General features: G+C 45.5%; 1 protein-coding gene across 2 annotated transcripts in view; it reads right to left on the bottom strand.

Moving 5' to 3' along the window:
- CHD2 (chromodomain helicase DNA binding protein 2) overlaps positions 1–18,412 on the bottom strand; it is a 1,519,436-nt gene that overhangs the window by 1,383,350 nt on the left and 117,674 nt on the right. For both annotated transcript variants that reach the window (XM_069222751.1, XM_069222752.1), the window contains exon 3: positions 6,263–6,587. In XM_069222751.1, coding sequence (XP_069078852.1) covers positions 6,263–6,587 — 325 coding nt within the window. The remainder of the gene's footprint in view (positions 1–6,262; positions 6,588–18,412) is intronic.

The raw sequence follows: 18,412 nt of genomic DNA, 5'->3' as shown, positions 1-18,412 counted from the left end.
GTTTTGTGGAACTTAGGAGTCCAATGTTTTTTTGGTCAGCTCCTCCATGGTTTCTGCTTGTTACCCGAGGGTGCTTTCGGATCTCTACCTCCTTATGTCTCTGACAGGACGTCTGGCTCCAAGTCAACACCTTCACTCACTGCCTCAGACCATATGGATTATGCTGCTTCTGTGCCTATATTGTTCTTGTCCCCCAAAAGGCCGTGCTCTCTTAAGGACAGGCACCTCCTTCTGCGTCTGCATAGTGGTGTAATATCTCTGTATCTGCCGGTCTCTAGTCCTCAACATCTTCAGGAGGAACTCAGTGCACACCTTGCAGCCTTCAGTGCTGTGATCTCTCAGCAAGCAGAGGTTGCAGACCTGATAGTTGTCTTTCCTGGCAAACTTATAGTGGCACTTGAGACAGAATCAAAAGGGAGTGTTCTCCATTTCACTCGATGGATTCTGCCCCCCGCCGGTGGATTCTCCAACCACATGATCGACCTGACACGTAGTGCACCTACTTTCAAGTGATCTAGGTTTTTCAGGTTTTTTTTCCTCCACAGATGTCCTCAGATATGGGTTTTCTGCTGTCTCTTAGATGATCCAGTCCTTGGTCCCCTTCCTTCTCAGCATTCGTGGAGCACTGGTTGATACTTCCAGACCCAACAGCGGAAAGAAAATCTTAAGATGGCAATCACGCACCAGAGCTTCTGGGGCGCACGTCTGACATCATGAGAGGACAGACATAGTACCAAATGGCTACGGACTAGATGAGCACAAAAGAGAAAAAGAAGACTAACAAGAAGATTCCAGACCCAACCACTAGATGGCAGAATAATGCACAGGATGTGAATCCAGAAATGTAATGTTGCAAAATTATCCTTGCTTGTGGCCAAGGCCTCTGCTACCAGCATGTCCCAAAGTGACACAAAAGGGTTGAACGGGCTGCTGAACATGCAGGCATGCCTGCTTCTAACAGTAAGCAAGGCCAAGGAGTAATGTCAATCCTTCCAATATTGTTGGTGAAACTGACAGATCGTAGTATGAGCTATCTTCGAACTGCTCCAACCTTGAATCTGCCTTGTCAACAAACATCAATGAGCTGTCAAGGGCATATCTGGGGAGGATGTTTCCACATCCCTGTAAATGCATGTGGTGCTCAAGTTGTAAGCAAATTTTATTTGGGTTCCACAGATAGAAATTATACTTACAAAACCTCTGCAGCTCAATGGCACTTTCCTTGGAATGGGGCCCTAATGGCATAAAGGTCATAAGCATTCTGAGGGTCTAAATAAAGAACAGCATCAATATTCTGAAGAGGTAGCAAAATGTCTGCCGGGTCATTATCCTCATATGGAGAATCTGAAGGCCCTGCACTACATCTGAACCTGACCCGAACATATACTCAAGCTGTCAGAAATACTGGCATCAAGGCAGAGACAGTGTGGGAGAATCTTCTCATAACAAGGGATATGCCTTAGTGATCTCATAGCAAGACATCAGCAGAGATTTAACCAAGCTCAGCTCCGGATCCAAGACACTTGTCAAGATTGACCTGGAACTGGAACCTCTGGCACCAAGACAAATGTGTAGCAGCATGGTCTTGCAACAGCAGCGAGCCAGGCGGAGGCTCAATGGGGTCAATTGACGTTGGACAGACACCAGCAGAAGCAAAACTTGGGTCTCAACAGATCCATGGGGTGCAAAGGTGCTCAGAGGGACTTGGAAAAAGCTGCAGCAGGCCTCATTGAAGGTTTTAATGATGGCCTAGGAAGTGCAGGGAAATTGGCTTCAGCAGAGGGCCTGGTGTAGGAATCTGGCCTGGTGTGTGGTGGGTACCTATGGTACTTACACCTTATACCAGGCCCAGGGTTCCCCGATCAGAGAAGTGTAGGTAGTGTCTAGAAGTCAGGCTCTTTAGAGGTAGATGTGGATGAGCAGCCAAGGCTTATCTAAGAGACATGCAAAGCTCATGCAACACCACTGCAGTCACACAGCACGTACCCACATTAAAGAAAACACTCAAGTGTTACAAAAATAAAGGTACTTTATTTTAGTAACACAATTACCAAAAATACTAGATAGGCAATACCCCAACAGGAGGTGAGTAAATACACTAAATATGTACACTAGTAATCAGAAATAGGTATAAATAACAATAGAAAACAGTGCAATAGCAATGAACAATAGTGAGCCCAAACCATATACTAAAAAAATGGAATGCGAATATAGGCCCCTTACCTAGGTAAGCGGTATTTGTAGAGGGGAGCTGGAGGAACTAGGAAACCCCAAAGGTAAGTACCACAGTGCCCCCCAGCGACCAGGATGAAAGGAGTAAGTTACTGGATTTTCCCCAAATTACCAAAAGGACTGAAAATGAAGGTAATGCAACAACCAGACAGGACTGCAAGAAACCAGCAGTAGATTCCTGAAAAGGAAGACCTGAAAAAGAAGGGGACCAAGTCCAGAAGTCGCAGAAGTGTCCAGTGGTGGCAGGAGCCACTACCCACCCGTCTATGGTTGCAGGAGTTGGTCGACGGTAGGCCAAAGACAGTCAGCAATGCAGCCCTGGAGCCGGAGAAGAGTTCCTGGAGGATGCAGTCGACCCCCCCATGCCTGATGGAAGATTGCAGTCTGTCTGTGGCGTGGAAAATCCACCAACAAGCCCTGGCAAGGCAAGAGTTGCCGTAGAGGAAAAGTGGAGCTGCTGGGGACTAGCAAGGTCCAGGAGGACTCAACCCAGAAGGGGGAGCCTTAGCGGACCCTCAGCAAGGCAGATCGTCACAGAAGAAAAGGCACCCCCCACTGGAGACCCACTGGAAGAGGACCCAGGAGTCGCAGAGGAGCCCACGCAGCACAAATGAGGAAAGGTCCTGCGGCACAGGAGACGCACGCAGAGGGCTGTGCCCCGCAGGGAAGATTGCTGGGGGCTGGGGCTACATGGAGCCTGAAGATCCCTTGGCGGAGATGCCAACAAGCCTTGGAAGCCGCAAGTGACGTGGTGCATGGGGGTATTGTCCTGTGCGGGAATGCAAGGGCTTACCTTCAACAAAGTTGGATAGCTGGCAGAAAGGCCCAAGTGGACCACTACAGACCACCACCCGTGGTGCAGGATCAATGCAGCTCAGGAGGAGAGGAGATCCATGCAGCCGTTCATCGTTGCTGTTGGTGCCTGCAGATGCAGGTGAGTGACTCCTTCACTCCAAGGGGGATACCTTCTTTATTCTCATGCAGACTGAGGACTTGATGCCCTCAGAGGAAGCACAGCCAGGGAAATGTTGCAGAAGCTGGAAGGAGCCGTGGAAACAATATTGCAAGCAGAGTCTTCGTCATGGATGCAGACTGTCGATTCCTGTAGTGTCCAGTCGCAGTTCCAGTGGCCAGAAGTCGAAGTAGAGGTTGCAGAGGAGTCCTTCTGGAATCTTAAAAGCCAAATCAGAAGACCCACCCAAGAGGGAGACCCTAAATAGCCCTGAAAGTGGGGATTGGTCACCAAGCCAGGTGACCACCTATCAGGAGGGGGCTCTGACATCACCTGCCTGACCTGGCCACTCAGATGCTCCCAGAGACCCCTGCTCACCTTGGTTTCAAGATGGCAGAATCAAGGGACCCTCTGGAGGAGCTCTGAGCACCCCCCCTTGGGTGGTGATGGACAGGGGAGTGGTCACTCCCCTTCCCATTGTCCAGTTTCGCGCTAGAGCAGGGACTGGAGGTCCCTGAACCGGTGTAGACTGGTTTGCGCAGGGAGGGGACCAAATGTGCCCTTCAAAGCATACCAGTGGCTTGGGGAGGCTACCCCTCCCAAGCCATGTACCACCTATTTCCAGAGGGAGAGGATGTATCGCCCACTCTCCAAAAGGAAATCTTTTATTCTGCCTTCCTGGGCTTGAGCTGATTAAGCAGCAGGAGGGGAGAAACCCGTCTGGCGGGTGGCAGCAGCTTGGGCTGCCCTGAAAACCCCAGAGATCTGGTAGGATCAATGCTGGGGGGGTCTAAGGAGCCCCCAGAGTGCATGGAATCATACTTACAATACTGGAAACAGTATTGGGGTATGATTCCGACATGTTTGATACCAAACATGCCTAGGTTCGGAGTTACCATTATGAAGCTGGACATAGGTAGTGACCCATGTCCAGTACACAAATAAAATGACATCCCGCACTAAAGAAGTCCATGAAAATGGAGCTGGAGTTCATGGGGCACCTCTATTTATGCAAGGGTGCCCTCACACACAGGTACCTGCACCCTGCCCTCTGGGCTAGGAGGGCCTACCATAGGGGTAACTTACAGTGACCTGGTGCAGTGACCTATAGTGAAAAGGGTGCATGCACCCTTTCATGCAGGCTGCAATGGCAGGCCTGCAGATACACTTTGCATGGGCTCCCTATGAGTGGCATAATACATGCTGCGGATCCCATGTGGGACCCCTGGTGCCCTAATGCATTGGATACCTGGGTACCATATACTAGGGACTTACAAGGGGACACTAGTATGCCTAATGTGGGGTGTGTGTGTGGTCCAAGCAACCACTGAGGTCCTGGTTAGCAAGATCCCAGTGAACACAGCCAAAACATACTGACAACAGGCAAAAAGTGGAGTTAACCATGCCAGAAAGAGGGTACTTGCCTACACATGGTATGTGGTTGGTGTTGGGCAACAGACATGTAATTGAGCCCTGGGAGTGATGACAATGGATATCTCCTTATATCGGGAGCACCAAAAAGAGGACTCGAACCTGAACATCTTGCACCAAGACTTTTTCAACTTCATCTTGGACTTGCCTGAAGACAAAGTGACCTAGACCAGAACTGAGACTTGGATTTGAAGTGGGCCCAAAATTTTACCTGACTCATTTCTTGTGGAAATACTCAGCTTCATCTCTTCCCTGATAGCCTTCAGATGCACAAGGGAGCTGGTTTGTAACTGACATCGGCTTCATGCGGGTGCAGCATGGCTTGAAGCCTGTGGTCTTTAGAGGTGACATTTTCTAGCACACTGCCAAAAAATCTATTTTGGAATTTGGTAAAACATCAACAAAATTTGGCGAAGCGGAGATCCCGATTTGCATAGAGATGCACAGAACAAAGGAAATGCTGTCAACATGCATGGATGGTTCCTCTATGTGGCCACGAACTGCCACTTCCAGAGACATGAGGATACCAATGCAGATACCCATGGTGCCACCTGCCAGCAAGCGAGAGCTCTTGCAGGAAATGCTTCAGAGCCTTTCTTGTGCCTGGGGAAATCCAAAGTTAAAGAACCTGCAGTAAGAAGAATCTATCAGAAATTAAATTAGAGTAAGGAGGGACAGAGTTGAGGCACTCTGGCACTCACAGACAATCAGCAAGCCCAAATCCAACTAAGAAAAAGCTTGAGGCCTGTGACTGGCCAGAAGCCCATGAAAGATATGTAGCCTAGAATTGGCTGATTGAATCCTGAGCCCAGGTATTTCTTCATGTTGAAGACAGCTCTGGGGTGGGCTCATGGTTAGTTGCTTTTCTGCTACTGAATACTGAAGCTGATTCTGAGAGAGCCTTCAAGACTCAAAGAACTCTTACTGATGAGGAAGGTCCCTGTATCAATGGACGTTCTGTCAATGGCAAGACCCTTGCTATGACAGCACTGCGACACCATCTACTTTCTTGTCTGAATTTTCAAGAAAATTTCCATTTAAAAAAAATGTAAGTTAACAGAAAGGCATAACGACTATAAGAAATGTGTGGTAACGTGAAAAGTAGACTATTGCTTACAAGTGCTAGTTGTGATTATACTGTCAAATGATTCTGGGTGTGTGAGGTAGGATTAATTCTTAGACCATATGAAGAGGGATAATAGAACGGAAGGGAGTTAAAAAAGAAGGGTTGATAGTGAGTATTTAGGAATACAGTGTATTGTACTTGCGAATCTGGGATGCTGCAGAAAGGCTGTTATTGTTTCAATTAAGTTAATTTATTATTTGCTTACAGAAGAGACGAGCGCTAATCCCTTCGACACAAACGAGCTCTTATTTAGAGACCAGTAAGTTTTCCCCGCTGTGAGAGTGTTGGATGGTGCGTTCCTTCAAGTTTTTATTTAATTCCCAGCTAAACTACATCTATTGGAGTACAATGCAAGAATATGAGAACAACCAGAAACATGCAACCAGCCCAATGCTACATAATGAACTAATTAATGCACGTTCTAGATTTCTGCGTTATGACAATATCATTTCCACCTATATAGGATCCTTTAAATATAAAATCAAAGCAATAAGAATGTACTGCTAGGAATCAGAACGTACCTTCTTCACGTCTGCCAACCTCTGCTTCTTGGGAACATTTTTCTCTTTGCTTTCTGTGGAATTCTTTCTGGATTTAGAACCTGTTGACTCGTTTTCAGATTCAGACTGACTTCCAGAGGCTGAGCTGCTGTTAGAGTCACTTCCGTGCCCACTGGCATGTTGACTTCCGTGCCCACTGGCATGTTCACTTCCATGCTCACTGGCATGTTCACTACCATGTTCGCTGGCATGGTCACTGCCGTGCCCACTCCCATGTTCACTTTCAGATTGACTACCGGAGTCCGATGGAGATGCAGAATGGTTGGATTCTTCAGATGCTGAATTACTACACAAGGGAGAAAATTACAAAGAGAAAGTAAGAAAAATGCAGCTGCATAAAATCAGTCAAAACCAGAACAATTTTCTTGCACATCGTTTCGTTTCCCCCACTTGCGCTTGCAGATTACCTAAAAAGCCTCAGTATCAGATAAACTGAGTGACATATGTGCCATTATTTAAAAAATAAAATAAAATGTGTGAAGTTGACGCAATTTAGGTTGAGGTGATAAAGCTGTAGAGTAGGTTGGAGGGCTAAACGGGACACTAGAATTGTATAATGTGAATGCGGACATGGAACATCATACTGTTACAAAGTTCATAAACTTGGAGATAGACTCTAGAGACACAATTGAAGAAGTATTGAACTCCTGTACACAGTTGGCAGTTTCCAGTGACAGTGTGTACCCCAAGATAACTCTCTGGTGACGATTCTCACTTGTTGTATAGTGGTAGTACACACTGACTCAATTTCTGGGTTGAGGGTTCGAGACAAGTAACAGAAATTTCAGTTGCTGTCTTACGATACACTCCTCTAATTTTTCTAACCCTTTCAATTCACACGTTCATGTACAGTGTACAGTGCAGTTTGCTTTGCTGAGTTTCGGTCTTGGCTTTGTGAACTGGAGCTTCTTGATCAGGTCTTTTGTTGTCCTGGCAATTTTGCTATGTCTGCTCATCCTCTCCCTACTGGTGGCTTCCAGTTTTTTCCCCAGTGTGACCATCATACCAATTGGTTGCTTTACCTCTGGTGTGCTGAGTTCTTCCTTTAATGGGTTGGATGATTCCTGGATTGAGACTAATGACGCTGTGTGTTAGATTGCTTACTAGCCACCTCCTAGGTTTCTGCTGCTTTTGTTTTCGCAATGAATTTATCTACATAGAGATCAGAGATGTAGTTAGTGTTTATTATACGAGTGAGAATCATAACCAGAGAGACAGCTTGGGGTACAGACTGCCACTGGCAACTGCGCAGGCACAGTAAGTCCGCCAAGGCTCAATGGCAGAAAAGGAGCCAGATCATAGCGCTAGAAGTAAGGGTGCGTGGGGGCTGCATCAGATGACTGAGGTAATTATGGGACCTACCTGTCACTCACACATCACGTCAAAAAGAACTGAAGCAACTGTCACCTGCTGAGCATGATAGGATCTGGTGGTCCCTGGGTTCTTAAAGGCACAGACTGTTTTAAACTTGCATAATGACAGCCTATTGGGCTACACTGTTCTGCAATCTTTCAGCTCTATACTTTTACAAAAAAGGGTTTGTGAAAGAGATCTAAGCCATTTTTAGAAAATATTAGTGTTTCATTATACGCATACATGATTTTCTTGGCCCCTTTTTAAGTACAATACAAATAATTTGTCCATTGTAGCCTGTTCCTATAGGCTGCATAATGTTTTTTCCTCTAAAGTTACTCTGCAAGCCTTCTCGGAGAAAGGCAAACATCTAAACTTAATAAGATATACTAAAAAAAAGTACTCCAGGATCCTCGCACATAGGCGGGATAATTCAGTGCTTATGACTATCAAGGCGAATCCCCCAAGAGAGAAAAATAAATACCTGTAAATGAACTGTGCACATATTCACCATACGGCACCAGTTAGGAAAGCACTATTAAGCACTTTTTGTAATTCTGAAGTGTGATGGAAGAAAACTTTTGTAATATGAGCAAAACAAATTAATGCTAGTGAAGTGCCAAAGATAATTATTCATTGAAACAGGTTTCCATATTTTGTTGTTATCTAAAATCATTTTATCAGTAAAATTGAATGCTTGTGCAAAGTATGTGGGCATTTCAATGAAAAATGTGCTGTAAATTACCATGCACTACTACACCATGCTTTAGTAATATATTCGCACCAAAGTGCTCCAAAATGCACCACCGGCTACATACCACACCATTCCCTGATCAGTCCCCAGATTAATGGGGTGGCTCATTTGCCACATTTGTTCTATGAGTGACGTTTGAATTTTTCACAATCTCTATGACTTGGGTGATATAACTCCTACTCTGAAAACTGTTGCAGCACCACTGGGCCAGAGACCCAGATTCTTGGCAGGAAAGATATCTTGACAGACAAAGTAACCCTGAAGGAAGGCAGGTGTACCAGAAGCACACTTGGAGAAGGCCTGGAGGTAAGGATCCACGGGAAATGGTGGCTGTATCCATATGGCAGCTGGCTGACGTCTGTCCATCCTGCACAATGGAGGGGTGAGGGGACAGGAGTAAGCAAGACATACATGAGGGTGCAGAAAAAAGAGCCTGAAGTATGAGTACTGATGCCAAGGCACTATTTTATTAATGAATACAGTTGGTAAGTAGAATCATGCGCAATGCACCCTCACAAGAAAAGGGATCATTAATGATTCAAGTTTTAAACAGATAAACGTTGGGTACAGACTGTGTGTGCCATATAGTCCTATCCTTTTAAAAGCTTCCCCCCCAGGGGGCCCACTTCAAATGACAACGTGATGTTTTTCTACAGTCACACTAAACTTCTTGTTTGAGTAAATTAACCTCAGCCTAATCTTTTCAGATTTGGTTAATTTCTAGTCAGTGCTTAGCTAGCTGTTGGACCATTACCATTCTAAATATGCCAGTAGAAAAAATAAAAGAGAGAAAAGAGGGCACAGTGGAGAAGTGCTGTTGAGCTATACATTCATTTGAGGAACGGGTAGCAGTGAGATAGAATGCTGTTGTCCCCCATTCAGCTAACCTAGAATACCAGACTTTACGAACCCTCAGTTTCAGGAAGCAGAAAAGTGAAGTTGGACAGGATTCTGAACTGTTGAGTGCACGTTGGTGCCAAACTGAGAGGTTGACTGCATAGCACCTGGGAGAGGTTCAAACAAATTTACTACTGTCAAGTGACTGGGACTCTCTAATGCAGGCTTCTCCTACGAGTAGCTCGTGAGCTACTGGTAGCTCTCCAGCTACTTAGACGTAGCTCTCCTCTATCTGGTTTAGCCTACTAAATTAGAAGATTTAGCTTGACTGAATTATTATATGCATACTAAAACTGAAAAATTTGTATTTGAAATGAAAATAGATATTTTCCGAACTGATAAGCTGATGGTTGAATTTCCAATATATATTTAAAGCTGATATTTGAGTGATAAATCATGTAGCATAGGGGAGGTTTATTGCTAATATTTTCACCCTGGTGCCAGGGGCATTTGATCTATTGTTATTATGTATTACCCACATAAAGGCATGCAACACAAATTATTGCCCGGAATGATTTTTATTGATCATAAGTAGCTCTCACTGAAGATAAGATTGGAGACCCCTGCTCTAATGGCACAGTAAAAGAGAAGAAACATGCTCACAATGAGGGACCTAAGTGGCACCAGCTGATGTAAACCCAAAATAGCTGTTATGCCTTCCCCTTTCCACTCATCTAATGTATATATTTAAGCGGTTCAGCACTGTAGGGGCATGTTGAGGATTTGGGAGGCCCAGGGGCAGACATACTTTGGGGGCCCCTATTCGGAGCAGCTTTGGACTTATGATCCAATTTAATCTTTTTTGTGCCCTTTTTGGCTAGGTCACTGACACCGCACAAACTGACTAGTCAAAATCTAAATGTGTTTTCATTTGATATTTAAGGACAGTTATGTGTGTTTTCAATTTCGTTACATATCAGCAGACCTACTGCCATTTCTCAAATGCGAGGTCCTGTTTTGATCGACTTTTTAAGGATGTTGGTGGTGCTGAAAAACAAACACAATATTCTTCCTACAAAATGTCTGTACTAGACTCCCACTTATTACCTGTATTAAAAATATAGGAAAATGTTGTTTTAAAAAAATCTATGTTTCAAAAATCATTCAAGGTCATCAGGGCAGGAGTGCGTGGAGAATAGAGACGAATCTAGTAGGGGCCCTGACAGTCTGGGGCCGTGGACCAGAGTCTACTTTGCCCATGCTTTAAAACTTCTATGCACCACTGTTACAGCTAGTATAAAGTCCAACTGACAATGTCAATGGATTTGGCTTTCATATAAGGTATACTCATTGAGATATAAAACTGATGGGCACAGGCACACATAAGTGCACACTAATGCAATTGAAAATATATAAAGGTACAGAGAAATCAACACATCCAGCTGTGCTCAGCCGAGACGTTTCATTCTCAACACCGACACCTATAACAGGCAAACTCGTGGTGGCGTTACTGCCTAATTTTGAGATGAGAACTAAGTAATGTTTAATATTTCAGTTTATATTTGAATGGGCAATCCCCGCAGCCAACGCCATCCTTATAGTTTTTAGTGGTCTGGAATACTCTAAATTTTCATGGTTGTAGAAGTGTGATAGTTAGCTGTTGTGCTGGTACTGTCATTGGCTGCGTTGGCAGGGGCAGTGCAAGCTGCAGTGCCCCCCTGAGAACGGCTCTGGTACCTAACTTTTTTTTTTAACAAATCAAGCATTGATCAGACTGGAGTGTATAGAGGCCGTAGTGCAGGAGGGCCCCCCAGACCGATGAGCCAGGGCCTTCTGTTAATTAATGCTGTCTAGAGAGGTCACATGGTTCAGCGCAGTTCTCTGCTCAGGGAAACAAAGCGCAGATGAGCTTTTGCAGTGACTACTCAGCACGTGCTAGTCCAGTTCTTCTGGACCAAATGGGGCGGACAGAGTCAAACCTTCACAACCAGGAAAACATGAAATTCTACATAAAACACACCATCAACAGAGATCACCTAATATGTGTGGCAAATTATTGATCATACAATAATGTGAACAGTAACTTAAAATGGGTTAATCTAAAGTCCAGTGGTTCCCGACCTTTTGACTCCTGAGGACCCCCAATGAATCATTACTGGAAGCCGGGGACCCCCAGCAATTTGTACAATTTAATTTTCAAACATTAAAACACTAATTCGCAAAAAATATAACAAGTACACACCAAACAAATACTCAAATTACTAAAGATAAAATTATTTTTTATTGAAAAAATATGCAAAAATCGAAACATTTTATTGGGAAGGTTGGCGCTGCATCTCGGCAACTGCCTTTTCAATTTTTGGTTTTATTTAGGAAAGGTGAATCGTCAGGTCAGATTCTACATTTCTGGAGCGATTTCTGTTTTTATTTTTTAGGTATGCAAGATCTGAGAAAGTTTTTCCACATAAATAAGTGAAGGGGAAAGGAAGTAAACCATAAGGGCCTCTCATCTCTCCTAAGCCTCTCTGTCACGTGTACTGCATTTGTTTTATAGCACCTCTCATACCATTGTAGAGTGTCAGGGCATTTTACAGGGGACTACAAGGTGTAGGATTCACATGTCATCCACACTGGTAGGCATTTTCTAAGAGCGCTTGGTCTGGAGAAGCACAAACTTAGGATTCAGAACACAGCACAGTGATTAGCGATGATGTTAGCGCAGTGTTTTATTTGTAAATAAAAACGTGCCGGTGCCCAAAGCCCTCCTCTTAAACACACGGCTGCTGCAATTAAATGTGAGAACACGGAATACTGAGGCAGCATAATCCTGAAGCCATCTCGGGACTCTTCAATCCATATAAAGCCACTCCCGGCCACTTCAGCTCACTCTAGCAGCTTTCTACTTTCTCCCTTTGTGACGCTTTTTCGTTTTTCCTTCCTCCGTCTTTACCATATGTGTCTTTTGCTCGCAGCAAATGCTTGAGACAGAAGAATAAGCCCCAGCCCTCAAAAATAAGTGCCAGTGCTCAGCACCGGAAACAACAAGCACAAATTAAGCACCGCGTTAGCAATAATAATGTATTTCTAGACAAGCAAACCTTTTTAACAGCATAAGGAAAATGAAAGACTAGGAAAAAAAAAAACTTTCTAATTTGTGCCATGCGGTTTGCATGCAGCTCTTTAACGGCAGTTCACAGCCCACTGTGCTAGATTACGATAATTAACTGCATAGTAACAAAAGAATCTCTGTGACAAAAGCAGTAACCCATTGTGCCATGCACATAAAATACTGTTCTTTGCATGATACACATTCTTTGCAGCAGGCATGTTAACCATCTGCGCTACCTTTGAGTCAAAACTGCCTCTGCACAAAACTCCCATCTCTCTAGCAGATACATTAATCACTTGAGTTAGCTTGACCCTTTTATTTTGGCAGTACAAGGAGCTTTGCAGTGCGTTTAAAACTGCTCAACAACGGAAGTAATAAATATGAAACTACGCACGCACCTGTTTGTCAGAGGCCTCAGCTGGAGAAGTGCCTTCCTCCCAGCCCAGGCCTGCGGACCCCCTGGGAATGTGTCAGAGACCCCTAGGGGTCCGCGGACCACAGGTTGGGAACCACTGATCTAAACCATAAATAGTGACACTTGGCAGGGCTGCGTTGCATCTCGGCCTTCTCAGAGATCAGAACAGCATCCAATAAGGTGGCCTTTGAAGCTCATTTATTGTGAAACCAATACCTTCCGATCAAGCTCTCAGATCCTGACACTGCTAGGTGGCATGACGGCAGACCTATAGACTGCACCACTACTGTGCTCATGTTATCTCCTGCTGATTGGTCGAGTCAGAGTCATTCACAGCTGTGGAACAGAGGAAACCACAAGAAGGAAGCAAGCTTGGAACTGTGTGTTGTCAACACTGCTGTAGCTGGTGCCACTGCACCATCATCCATCTGCACAGAAAGTGTCATCAATGGATTTCTCATCATCCATCTGCACAGGAAGTAAAATCACTGGTTTGCCATCAAAACTGTCTTTAAATGAAGCCAAGCAAGAAGACGTATTTCCATCATCCATCTGCACACGAAGTGGCATCACTCCTTTCCCTTCCCAGGACCTACTTAATGGCTACCACAGCATGGACGTGCAGCAGATACGCACAGCGGGCGCACCAAGCACCAGGAATCTTAGTCATCCCTCCCTCCCACTGTTTCAATGCTGTGACCTTCCACACCCTCAACAACCTCCCTCAATGCATCAGAGCCTCCTCCTCACTTCTTGAGTTCTGCAAGAATCTGAAGTCCGGGTTCTATATATAACAACCTTGGGGACCAGAAACCTACACAAGCCCCTGGGTACCCTCTTGGGGGATTAATGTGCTATACCAAGCGATATAACATAACATGCCTACTCCAGAGTAATGCAACCCACGTTTACCATGCTCACAACCATTCTGAATACCTCCACCTCTTCCGCAACCTTCCTGGATGCTTGGAGACATGCAAAACTGTCCTCTGATTGCGAAATAAGCAGTCAGTAGACCCTTCAACTCTCACTGCTATCATTCCCAGCCAAGGTCTTGGAGAAAATCATCAACAGACAGCTCATCGAATAGTTCAACAAACATCAACTCCTCAACACCACTTAGTCTGGTTTCCGACCCAACCATAGTATTGAAATTGCCCTCATCGCCGCCATGGGTGACATCCATAGAACTCTAAACAGGAGACACAGCAGCCCTCATCCTGCTGGGCCCCCCTCCAACTGTGTCTGACACAGTCGCCCATCCCATCCTCATCCAATGCCTACACAACATAAGAATATAAGTACAAGAATCTCCTCCTGTCTGACTGGTGCCAGGCTGACTGACTGGATCCATACGAACACCTTGGATTCCTGCATCATCATCTGCAGAGTTCTACAAGAATACCCCCTGAGTCTGAGCCTCTTCAAAGCATACATGATCCCTCTAGCCAGCATTATCCCCTCTCACTATACCAACGTCCTTTCTTACGCCAATGACATGCAATTCATTCAGTTCCCTATGGACAACATGTCCAGGACCCGAATCAAGTTCATTGCCTGCATCACTGAAATTGCCCATTGGATGAAGATCAACTGTCTAAAGCTGAACAACGACAAGACCATAATCATGGAGCACATCACTGTAGGACTCCACCTGGTGGCCAACCGAGTTAAGACCGACACCAACCCCTCACCACCCACACCAAGAATCTATGGATCATCAACAGCAAACTCGACATGACCGCCCAAGTCAATGCAGTCCCGACTCATGCGTCCATAAACTGAAGATGCAGAGGAGGATTTTCAAATGGCTCCCAAACAGCACTCAGGGAAGCCGTCACACTCACCCTGCTCACAAACAAGTAGGACTACAGGAGTGCCTCTATGCCGAGATAAACAAAAAACACACCAGAAGGCTGCAGACCATTCAGAACTCCTATGCTGCACTCACATCACACCTGAAGGAGCTCCACTGGCTCCCTATTCACAACCCCCCTTTTTCTTCCAGCGAGGGATAATCCAAGCCTCTAGCCAAGTTAAACGATTGCCAATATCTTTTTTGAATATCTTTATTGGCATCTGAAGCATCCACAATGGTCCAACATTAGTAACAACATATCAAAGTGCCACTAAACCAACCCCAACTATCCCCCACACTCTTTCCCTTGCTCTACCGTCCAGGACCCGGTCCTGGGGTAGGTGCATATTTATATGATGCCATTCGCATTCCCCTGGCCCCTTGGGTCTTCCTATGCCCTTCTTAGCCCTCCCCCTCCATACCATTTGATTCTAGACCTACTGGTCTGGTTATCCCCTCACCATCTGCCCCCAATTCCTTCAAGGTGGCCTTGAGTCCTATGGTTCGAGCAAATCTGTCAGCACAGCCTACCAGGCCTGCATATCATCTGCTAGTTTGTTATCCTTCCATATCCCTGCCTATAAGCCATTCTTCTGTTGCTTCCCATTCAGACATGTCCCTCAGCCAATGCACTAAGAGCGGAGGCCTGGGCACCCCCCACCGATGTCAATCCTACATTTCATAAGCACTAGCTCCAACAAAATGAACTGTCTGCTGAGCCGTTTCTTTTTGCTGACTGGAATCATTTCCAGCAGACAAAGTCAGAGCCCTGGAATTATTGTCCAACCAGAGGCTATCTCCAACCAAGCTACTACATCCTACCAGTATGTCTGCACTACAGGGCACTACCATCCCATATGCAGGAAATCTGCGTCCATCTTGGAAAAGTGGGTACAAGCGGAAGAACGTCCCAGGTAAATATTGTGCAACATTTTTAGGGATCAGTACACCTAGTGCACAAAGTTAAACTGGATCAATTTGAACCAGGCATTAGTTGATGTCCCCTTTCCCCCGTAATGAATTGCCCCCCATTCTGAATCAGTCAACAGTTCTCCAAGGGCCTTATGCCATTTACTGTGGATCACCAATGCAGGCAAGGGAGCATCCTCCTGCAGTACCCTGTAGACCTGTGACTCCAAGCGCTACGCACCAGCCAAACTAAATAATGCCAGCAGTGTTGGAGACTCTTGAGGCTTATCTGGGAACGTGGGCCATATACCCCTCACTGTGTATTGTCATGAGTGTACTGTTTTCTTGTTAACTGTATTTTCTTAGTGCCAAAAATATATTTCAATACCACTTGCCACAAGAGGTGTGATGTACAATAATAAAAGCCCCTCACTAAAATATTGTTCCTGTATTGAATTTTCAGCCTTCAGAACGTCTCAGCCACACAGGCACTGTAAGGTGTGAAACGTGTTGGCTGTTAAAACCTGCTATGAATAAAATGCAGAAAAGTCTGCAAATTCTATGGATGCAATAAAAGAAAAACAAACACAAGCATTTGTATGGAAGTGGATTTTGTTTTAATTGGATGTTTAAAGCAGTGATTTTTGAGACCAAGAATATACAATTAACACAAAAACAGTACACTCAGCACAATACAAACCTATTCATGAGGAGGAGTGGCCCAACTCTTAAGGAGTGTCAAAGAGCTTTCAAACAAATTACAAACACTTAAAGACATTGTGGGGAAAAAGGAAGAAGGCCGGGCTTACAAGTCCCTGCACTAACCTTACCCCTTGCTATGGCTGCTACTTTTGCAAATTGTAAAAACTGCTCTGTTCTTAAAGTTCAAGGTAGCCACGGCATCCATCAACATGACAAACCTGTCATTGAGGTATACGTCTTGCAGCGTCTCGCATCCCCCCACCCTCTGTACTACCCGGTCCCATACTTCGTAGCCCTGTTCCACTGCATATGGCACACCGTCAGAAACCGTTGATCACAATATTAGGAGTTCTGGCAGGGAAAGTTCCCCATGTGTACCCTCCAATAGCCACTTCCCCCAATTGCCTCCCTCATCCAGCCAATGGACCGGTTGTTGTCTCTGGGCAGCCAGATAATAAAGGTCCAAACACAGCACCCACATGCACCTCTTTCCTCAGGTCCTTTTGAGAGTAGCTAGGCTAGTTTGTTTGCTTCCCGTGCCCCAAAGTAATTTCACAAAAAGTCTATCCAGGTCCCTGAAGGTCTGCCTAGGTACATGGAACAAAAGGCTCTGAAAGATATATAGACACAGCAGCAACACAATCATTTCAACCAAAGCTATATTAGCTATCAGTGGTATATGGATAGTATTCCAGAAGGTCACTGAAGATTTTAGACCAGCTAACACCCTGCCCATGTTTAACCGGTGAAACGACTCAGCATCTCTCGTCACCCGAATGCGAGGTACCGAACGCTATCGACCTCCCATGGGAGACCCATCCCAGGAGCTCGCTCAGTGGTGTGGTCACCAGGGCTCTCAGTTGAAACAATTAATATTTTGTGTGATTAACACAGAGCCCAGGCACCTCTCTGAATTCAAACATGGCAGCCAACAATACTGGGAGTGAGTAGACCAGCTGACGTAAATTCAAACCATCATCATGTGCGTACAGCAAAACCACATCTGTTCATTCTCACCTTCACCCCCCCCATATGCAAAACACCAATCGTAACCTACAAGCCAGGGGTTCCATCACTAGTGCAAACAGCAATGGTGATAGTGGGTATCCATGCCTGGTCCCCCTATAGAGCGAGAATCTCTCAGACACCATTTCGCCTATACACACCCTCGCAATTGGGCCCCTGTATGGCAGTTCGACCCATCAGAGATGGGAATGCCCAAGACCCATGCATGGTCCTCAGCACTTGCCATAAGTAACTCCATGCCACCAAATCAAGGGGCTGCTCTATATTTAGTAGTGCCCCAGTAGTCATCTTCCACCAGCTCAGGGGCATGCACGATCAACAAGTACCTTGCTTAAGTTACACATCATATTAAGAAGGGGGACAAAGCTGCACTGGTCCTCGTTTACCAATGTCCGCAAATAAGGCACAATCTTGATGCGAGTATTTTATTAAGGATGTTCACGTCTACATTCAGCATCGAGAGCAGGCGCATAGGACGCCACCTTCCTCATCAGCTTGGGCAACATTACTATATGTGCATCTCTCTCACTGACTCTGGTAACTTGCCACAAGCCTCGTTATAAACCGCTAACAGTCAATCAGCGAATTCTCCATCCCTAGATGGATATAGTTCAAACAGCAATCCCGTCCGCTCCTGAGGCTTTGGTGGTATTCAGAGTCCTTGTGGCCACTATAATCTCAGCCCTATCTATAGGAGAATCCAATCCGCTCCTGTCATCGTCCCCTAGCTGGTCCAGAGGCAGTACTGACAGATACTCCACCTCCACTCCTTCAGGGCCCGCCACAAGGGCAATATACATCCCGCTTAGGTGTTGTGAAATAGAATACTGAGAATATACCTCCTTTCCTGCACATCCCTAATCTCAGTAAATGGCACTGTAGGGACCTCATTGCATAGGAGAGTGGCGAGCATCCTTTCCACTTTGTCTCCCCTTCTGCATGGAGGTGTGGCCTATGGGTAAGCCTGACAAATTTGTCCATTCGATCCCAAGCCCCCACTTAATTCCCCCTTGCATGCCTTCTATTTTTAGAGATGATCCAGCCTCTCAAACAGAGCACTCTCCAGACCACCCAAACGTTTCTCCGGTAGCTCTATGTGCCGCAAAAGCTGCTGCTTAACCCCATACATTGTTTTGATACACACCCCC

Source organism: Pleurodeles waltl, chromosome 3_1 (assembly GCF_031143425.1).
Source record: "Pleurodeles waltl isolate 20211129_DDA chromosome 3_1, aPleWal1.hap1.20221129, whole genome shotgun sequence".
Classification (NCBI taxonomy): domain Eukaryota; kingdom Metazoa; phylum Chordata; class Amphibia; order Caudata; family Salamandridae; genus Pleurodeles; species Pleurodeles waltl.
The sequence above is the reverse complement of the archived record's forward strand: the minus strand, read 5'-3'. Positions and strand labels throughout refer to the sequence as shown.